Genomic DNA, 8,970 nt, shown 5'->3' on the forward strand with positions numbered 1-8,970 from the left:
AAAGTCTTAACGGCGTATTGTTTTCCTAGTAGAACTACTGAGCATTTTCTGATTGTTGTTGTGCCTTCTTGTGTATTCAATCTTGTTTCTGGATTTTCTGACTTTGCCTGTCTGCCTTTTCTCTTTTTTGGATCTGGTTGCCTTTGTTATGTTTGTGCTTCTGTCTTTTGTCTTTTTTGGATTTGACTTAAACCTGTTCACCAACTAAATATTTTTAAGCATGTAGAATCTTAATTATTTGTACTTATAAATAGTAAAATATGTATCAAAACAATTTACATATATTTTATGAAAAAAAAACTAATTAAATTGTCACAATATACTGTGTGTATTATTTATTTATTTATATTTTGGTGGTTTACATATAACATGTTACATACAAATTACTTTTTAAAAACAGTATGTCAAAGTGTGAAATGAAGTTAATACACCAGTTTTTAAAAATAGTTCACAATTGTTATACCAAGTGTTGAAATGAGTTGATATCAATTTTGAAAATGTTTACAATTCAGTGTTATACAAGTATTTAAATGAGTTGTTATACCAATAATAAAATCAAGTTCAAAATTCCTGATGTTACAGAACATTAGACATTGAAATCATATTGATGTACCAACACTTCAAAGCCACCAATCCTATGGTATAGCAACGCTCACCCAACTCCGTCAGTGTGGAGACAATACTTCAGAATTGTGACAATGTTAAGTGCCTGCTGGGCACATTTTAAGTGTCTTGAAAGTAGTGTGTCCAACCTGACATTTAGAGGGTTGCAGCTTAGAAAGGTTGAGAACTGCTGCCAAGGACATTTAAACCATATATAATCTGATCAGTGATTACCCAATGTTTGGACAGCAATAATCCAGCAAGAGTCCAGTTATCTCACAGTCTTAATCTTCAGATCCACTGATTATTCCATGGTGGTGAATACAGGGTAGATCTTCTCTCCGTCTGCAAAGTTCATATGCTTGAAAGTGTAAATGTGTTCTTTGGTCTCAAGGTTAAAAAAAATGACCCACTTCTCATCCACATCAACACAGACCCCCAGCACCCGGGGCACAGAGTTGAGTGGCAGGCGCCTGCTGGGCTCCTCCAGAGCTGTGAAGGACTGTCTGAAGTGATAGAGACACCAGTAACCACGAGCAGGAGAGAAGCTGAACCTCCCTTTCCTCTCAGCCGACTCTCTGGTGACCCCAGTAGTGAACTCTCTGTTGACCTGCACCTCCCAGTAGTGCCGTCCAGAGCTGAAGCCTTCTGTGGTCAGGATGCACTTGTACTTGTCAAGTCTGTATGCCCTGTGATTGATGGGTTGCACTCGTTTGCCGTCGATAGACAGAAGGAGTGACCGGTGAGCTGTATCAGGACCCAGCACCATATCAGCTAGAAAGAGAAAGATAAACAGGATGTGACGTGATGTGGGATTTCACTGCCCTGAACGCACTGAAGAAACAACCTGTCGTAGTATTCAGTAGTGCTATGCACCTTATATGTACACCTCATGATGTTCATTTACAGTGAAGTACCAATGTTAAGTTGTCATCTTTGTTGTTGAGATGAATGATTATGTAATTGATCTGTTACCAGAAAGTTGAACCCACATGAGAGAAATGCTTTAGTTAGAGGATATTATTTATAGCCTACACCAGACTCACCTGCTACAGGTGTCTCCCCTTTCCAGACCCTCAGTGCAGCATTCTCTTTCCCCAGGGTCTGGATCTCATGCTCCAGTATCTGGTTTTCATCCCATTCCTCCTTGATTATTTTCTTCAGCTGAGCATTCTTCTGGTGTATACTGGGGATTTTGCTGACCTCCACCAGTAGGTGTCTCTGCAATGCCTCCACTGTGTAGTGATCCCTGATGTGTTTCTTGCAGAAGGAGGCGAGGCAGGTCATACAGGACTTGTACGCTCTTAACTTCCTTCCTTTACACAGATCACAGGCCACGTCTCCAGCCTCAGCGTAGCGAGGGCTCAGCCTGTGTTCTTGTAAAGGTTCATGTGACCGGTCAGTCTTCATAGATATACTTCTCAGTATAGTTGAAGCAAATCCAGACAGCAGACTAAAAGACAAAAGACATTGACTATATTATGGTAAACTGATCCATAACATTGATTTAATTTTTCACCATTTGTAATGAAGCAACATTGTTGATCTTATTTGCAAAACCCAGGAGAAGCGTCCCGCAGCCATACTGTTGACATTCCTTCAGTATAATATGTATGAGCAGTCAGTGCTGGTGTGGAGTCTAATCATACCTGTTTTTACTTCCCTTGGTTTCCTTTGATATTATTGGATGAATCATACTTAATATTAGAGCAATCAATCCATCAATCAACAACTCTGGGAGGAACCTCAAAAGACATTATTCAGTGACAGGTTTATGGTAACTATAATGGCTTACATGATAATAAAGAACCGCTAACTTGCTCACTCTGCCCAAGGATGGGGATGTGAGGCTGGGCTTCCAAATCAAGATATCAAGAAAAATTCAGTTTGATCGGAGGTGTTCACACCTATCAAAATCAATAAGCTATCTTTGATTCCCAATTGTGCGTTATTACCTGCAATAGCATATTCAGACATCTGTAATTACATAAAATACAGCATCACAGGAGATGAAGGCATACAAACCACTATGTAATCATATAATTCATGTTATTTGGTCTGTGGAAGAGTCAGCAATATTCTGTCTCCTGCACCCTCCACCACACCATCAAACATCACCGTGACTGCAAAAGTGAGTAACAATTAATAGCTACATATTGATGTTCGATGGGATTAATCAGGGTTAAATGTTAGCTTAAGTTATGTGAGCCACACTGACATCCTGGTGTTCTCTGAAGTGTATTCATTGTCTAGGTAAAGAGATCAATGTGAGATGTTAATTATGAACAGTTAAACACTCAAATATGATCTGTGCTGGGTGTGAGCTATCTGCATAGATTTTTAGTAATTTCTTTTCTATCCTTCTGGCTTATATAGAAGCAACAACTAAACGACTGCAAAAAAAAGTTTCAGTCTCCATTTCCCAAACGCTTTAGCCGAGCGCGCTAACGTTACTCCTCCTAATAAACAGACACACGTTCAGCTCCGCCTCCTCATTATTCACCACCATCACTGTAATATTTCATCATCAACATTAACACACGAAGGTGATCAGAGGGGCGGTGGAGATCGAGTCTGCAGCGTCTGAGATCTTTAAAACGCAGAGTTAGAAAAGAAAATCATCTCACAGTGAAAGCAGCGTTTTACAGTAGAATAAATGGAGCTCATTATGCTGGTAGTGAACTATGCGGCTGACACAGCTGCCTAAAAACCATAGAAACGGACCTTAAACAGAAGTGAGGACCCTGTTGGGGTTCATCCTAAAGTTAGGACAGGATTTAGGAGGTTCAGTCTAGTTAGGATGTTTGTGTGATGCTGTTTTCTTATCTGGAGTTCATGATGAGATTATGAAGATAGGAACTGTTAGATGTTAGACTGTTAGGAACTGGAATAGATACTGTCCTGAATTCAGTCTGTACTGAAGTCATCATGGAGACTAAACTGATGAGATTTGAGAGTTAAGATGGTTCTGTAATACGGCTCCTGGAGGTTTGTGCTGCTTGGTTTGGACAAGTGGTCAAACGATTGTTCTCAGATTCTCCTATAGCTCAATAAAAATATAAAAACATTTGACTTTTAATAGGAGAGTTTCTCAATAACAGGATTTGGGTACTTTGTACTTCGCAGGCTGCTCAGCACAGCACACCAGTGTGTTTTTACAGACATTTCAATACTCGATTTTTCCATCCTGTGTTTCTGTGATGTGGCTCTGACTGAAGTCTGGGATTCTGGGAGATCGAGTCCGTTTCTTCCGCTTCGCTTGTGACAGTCCAGTATGCTCTCCACAAACATAAGGGCAAAAAATAGAGTGATGTTTATTCTCAGATGTTACAAGTATAAACATATACATATCTAGAAAATCACATGGCCTTGTGTTTGTGTTCAATGTTATGGATGTAAATTCATGAGAATAATACATGCGAATCATTAAGAGTGCTGAGGTTTACCTTTTGTTCTCCAGGTGTTTCCTTTCTTTAAAGTTATTCAGTATCTCCATGGAGTCATCACTCTGCACAGACGTACAGCTGGGCGAAACTGGCCTGTGCACCTTTTTACTTCAACAGAAAACAGTGTTTGTGAAATAAAAGAAACAAAGGGACTGTTCAGAAGCAGCAAGTCTGTTATTACTGCTGGGTTTAAACAGGATTGTGTGTCACCAATGACTATTTTAAGAGTGACTATGTATGCTTGACCTCTTCTTCTTAGAGATCCTCCAATAAATTTAAATCATAAAATGTATTTTTTTCTGTTCCTACCTTTTATTGTTCAGGGGTGCCATTCCTTTAAGTTCAGTCACCTAACCAGCCACTCGCTTCACACTCACAGCAGGGCGACCATTGTCGGTCCAATATTGAGCTGTAGGAGAAATATTTAAGAGTTATTATGGGGAACCTTTCATTGTTCCTTGCAGTTTAATCAGGCTTTGAATTTCGTAAACTGAATGGGACGGACCAAAGCTCTGTCCGGTGTTTATAACTAACGACAATAACTTATTTGCATGCAGTAAACAATACAGGACAATACAATACAGCACATCTGATAAACATATGATATTACATTATAGAATTCTGCTCTGGATTTAATGGGCAGAGTTAAAGAGAGTTGGGAGTCATAAATGGAGATAAAGATTTTTCAAAACCTTTCTGAAGTGAAAGTGTCATTTATTTTGTTCACATTACTGTTTTGCTATATTTTTTCAGCTAAAATTCTGATACCCCTACTCTATGGAATCCTGAAAATGATGTGATTCTAGAGTGAGTTGGGAAAAAGTTTCCTAAAGTCTAGAAAACAGTGGATAGAATAATTTGAAACTACTTTTACTGAGACTTTTATTTATCAATGTCACACTTTTCCTATCTTGTCAATTCTAGCTAATGTTTAATGTTTAATCACTAATGCCAGGGGTTCCTAACCTTTTTCACCTTACAGCCCACAAAAATGACCGCAAAGAGGCCCACAAGAACATTTAACCGACAAGGGCCCAGTTTCATAAGCTTCGTAGCATTAAGATCATCTCAACTGGGAGAGACTGCATTTAATGTGATGCACCACTTAACAGCAACTTAGCACACAGATTGCTGTTGGCAAACCTAGATCTGACCGTTTTTCTGACTCGCTTATTGAGATTGCTGATGTTTGGCAGCCGCTGTCAAATAGGTTTAAATAAATACTGATTGTATTTAGTCTTCAGCTGACAGCGCAAATTATTTGGCTTCAAAGCTTTATTTGACTAGACTTCTGAGCGCAAAGCAGAGAGCGGTCATTACACGTTTTCATTTCCCGCTCATGGGAAGCCCAGCGCTAAGTGCTCACTGCTGCATTTTCTCTGTTTTTGGTTTATGCTGGATTTTCTTGTTTTTCTAGTCTGAGATATGGTGACCGCTTCACTTGCAAAGGGCCAAGCCTTGGGCCATTAATCCATGATGGAAAAATGTCCACATGATCGTGAATCATTTGCCCTGAGTATATACAGAGAACTAGCAGGTATTTTGCCAGAACAATATAAATGATAATTATTTGCAAAAAATAAATCATCACAACAATATTTGTAATATATACGATTTAACTAAATATAATGTTTATATTGCAATTAATTTTTGCAGTTAACAGTCAACACCCTCACCACTTACATGAAATCTCAAGTCACTTATAATTTACTGAAGGAATCTGTGGCAAAACAAACTATTTTTGAAACAGGGGGTTTCAATGCTTTCTGTATTAAAGCATTGCTATGAAAAGATATGCATGCATGGCACATTAATAATTTTATGACTGCATATTTACATACATTAAAATATTTACACATGCAATTTTATCATCTTAAAAGCATCCTTAAAGAGATTTTACTACCGTACACCACTATTGTCATCGCTGAGACGAAGACCTTGTTGTTGCTTTGGAGCATTGAGAAGCAGAGACACACTAGACCAACCACTATCTAACGATAAACACTCTAAAGGTAACAGATATTAAATCTACTGTCATGCTTTATTTCATGGTCCTCTACAGATACTTTAACAAGTAACAAATCTTCTGGTGATAGTAGATTTTCAACAAGGTCAAGGTTTAGGTTTAGGAGTAGGTATAGGTTTTGTATTGAAGTTAAGGTTAGGATTAGGTTTAGGGTTTGATTTAATCAAATATTTCACACTCAACTTCAAGTTCAGATGCATTTAATAGACATTTAGTTGAACGTTAGTCAAAGACAGACTGAGCATCTTCAAAGCATCTAGAGTGGACTATCAAAATAAAGTGTTACTATCTATTGCTCTTACCATGTTCAGGTCCAGTGTGTCTTTATGATCAATCCTGGTTGTTTTAATCACTCTACAGGCTTGGTTTAGTCCTTCATCAGCCACATTTGTCTCCTGAAACTGGAGGAGGCTGAAGTTTGTCCTACTGAATGTGACTTTTGAAGTCAGAGAAGAAAACAGGAAGCCCTTATAGGAAAGTGTATGTTTACATGCAACACTGCCTCATCACTGGATCACTGACACTGGCACAACAAAACGAAAGAAATCCTTGAAAACTGAAACTGTCCTTCAGAGTGAGAAGCATTTACTGAAAGTCCAAGGGTCACTGTATAACTTTGGGTAAAACCACATGCTTGTATGACTAAACTACAATATATCCTTTTTTCTTTGCAGATTTGTTAAAAAGCTGGCTCTGTAGTGGGTGATTAATGGTCAGTGTGACCCTAATATCACTGATCAAAATTTGAATACTTTAAATATAAAGTATTAAATATACACTCGTCTAACGTTGATGGAAATGTAATTGCAAAGACATCATCATGTGCTGGCTAAGCTTTTAACCTGTGTCCTAAGTAAAACGGGTAGCGTTGGAGTGTTGGAGATGCTTCCATATAAGGCTCGGAAATAGGAAACCTAATTCTGGCCAGTTGACATCAAAAACTGTGTCACGCTTGGTCACTGTTTGCAGGGACTTTCCTTTCTGTTTTGCTGAGCAGGAGGTCGTGTTCAAACCTGGGTGAGATTATAAATTTTGTGTCTAATGTTCCTCATATAAGCCGTAAAATAGTAACTATCAGCCAGGTTTGGGATAGCTACTGAAAAATTTGTAGTTAGCTACTTTGTAGCTACTTTTCCAAAATTTGTAGCTGCTACAATTTAGCTACTTTTCCAGAAAAAGTAGTGGCTACTTTTTAGCTACTTTCAAAGCGCGATTGTCTGAATGTTTGTGAATCTCCACCTGACACACCAAACAAGCCCAGCTGACAGTGTGAACAAGACACTGCATTTAATCATGTGACAAACATACAATTGAAAAGCTGCAAATATACAAAAAAAAAAAAAAAACAAAAAAAAACACCACACACAAAGTAAGTTTAAATGTAAACAATCAAACTTGCACAACCAAAGGTGTGATATTCAACAAAAATTTAGACTGAAGGCAAAGTCAGTCATTCCAGGTTTTTCCTAACAAAAATCAACAAAGATAACTGAATACAAACCAAACAATTTTATGCAGAGCATTGTCCACTGCTGAAATAAAACTGCTCCAATATAAACATTGGTATGATCTGAACAGGCACGACATTTAGAGTCCTTTAAACTTCAGCGACACTTCAGCCTTAGAATCCTCATCAGTGACTCTGGCTCTGTTTGGGGTGAATCAGGCCTGAATAATCTCTCCACTGCTACAGAGCTGCTGCGGCTCCACAGCAGAACTAGATTTTAAGGAAAAATATCATAAAGTAATCCTCCTTTACTGTAAAATCATTATAACAGTTCAAACTTTTTTTTTGTTTGTTTTTAAACAATAAATGGTCTTAAACACTGGAATTAATGCAAAACTGCTAATTCACCCTGATGCGCAGAGTGCTGGTCACACAGCAACACAGATAACGAAACAGCAAAGAGAGAGATTTAGGACGAACACTGATAATTTGGAGATTAATGGACTTATTTGCATTTATAAGCGCTCAGCTGGTTTCCTGATACGTTTAATCTGCAACAACTCAAAGCTGAATGGGACAGTTCAAACAAGAAGCTGGAGAATGAGAAGCGACTTCAGCCGTGTAAAAAGTCAAACAAACATCGAGAGACAATTTACAAGAAACTCACAGAAGTTTCCTGAGATGCGAGAAAAGCGGCTACAGCTGAGCTAAAAGGTTGAAGCAGAGCAAAGTAAGTCTGAGTTTTCGTTTATTTAATTTTTAGCCTGTATCAGCACATTAGGACATACTGAGACTTACAGCCAAGATGGTGAAATGGACATAAAATGTTGTGGCTCCGAAGGTGGTTTCATTTTTGTTGAAAGGACAAAATGGCTCTTCTTAACATTTGGGTTGCGACCCCTGATCTAAGCCTACTAGTAAGGGGTGATCAGTGCGTGCCTGTTTGCTTGAGCTGTCCGCAGCTCAGTCAGGACTGCACAGACGCCACCAGCCCAGTTAATGACCACGTTCTGTGGTTCAGATTTTGGGCGGATTGACTGAAGTCTGTAGTGAAATTGCTGTTAGCTACATTTCATAAAACCGTAGCAGCTACAGCTATTAGCTATAAAATATTGTAGTTAGCTACAACAAGTAGCGGGCTACTCCTCCATCCCTGCTAACAGCCAATACTGTCACTATTGAGCTGAGACTTTTGTTCTGTCACTTTATCACAGAACACAACAGACCTTCTCTCTGATTGCATTTGATAGTGTTTGTGTATTTAACTGTGTGAGACTGTTTAACTGTGTTATGGAACCTCGCTGGTGACACCCTCTGTAAATAAAAATAATACATGGCCACACCTTAGTAAGGCGTGGGAAAGAGATCCTAATGCATGGCCATAAGTTAGTAAGGCATGATCTCTTTCCCACACCTTACTAAGTCGTGGCCAGGCCATGATTTAATAC

The 8,970-nt window shown here is 38.7% G+C and overlaps 1 protein-coding gene across 1 annotated transcript; it reads right to left on the reverse strand.

The window, feature by feature from the left end:
• Positions 1 to 328: 328 nt before the first annotated feature.
• On the reverse strand, positions 329 to 6,493 carry LOC118813045 (butyrophilin subfamily 2 member A1-like). The gene is made up of 5 exons (XM_036578181.1): positions 6,378 to 6,493; positions 4,359 to 4,458; positions 4,050 to 4,157; positions 1,650 to 2,056; positions 329 to 1,377 (listed from the first exon to the last, which is right to left on the reverse strand). Exons 2-5 carry the CDS (start codon positions 4,379 to 4,381, stop codon positions 908 to 910), a joined length of 1,008 nt encoding a protein of 335 aa, XP_036434074.1. The 5' UTR covers positions 4,382 to 4,458; positions 6,378 to 6,493; the 3' UTR covers positions 329 to 907.
• Positions 6,494 to 8,970: the final 2,477 nt, after the last annotated feature.

This window comes from Colossoma macropomum, unplaced genomic scaffold, assembly GCF_904425465.1.
Source record: "Colossoma macropomum unplaced genomic scaffold, Colossoma_macropomum, whole genome shotgun sequence".
NCBI classification, from domain to species: domain Eukaryota; kingdom Metazoa; phylum Chordata; class Actinopteri; order Characiformes; family Serrasalmidae; genus Colossoma; species Colossoma macropomum.

What these genes read in the sequence shown, in the direction of transcription:
- LOC118813045 (XM_036578181.1), bottom strand. Translation starts at nt 4,381, where the DNA reads ATGGCACCCCTGAACAATAAAAG. An exon ending in GCACCCCTGAACAATAAAAG is followed by an intron (nt 4,158 to 4,358) that starts GTAGGAACAGAA and finishes TTTCTGTTGAAG; the next exon opens with TAAAAAGGTGCACAGGCCAG. An exon ending in AGGGGAGACACCTGTAGCAG is followed by an intron (nt 1,378 to 1,649) that starts GTGAGTCTGGTG and finishes TTCTCTTTCTAG; the next exon opens with CTGATATGGTGCTGGGTCCT.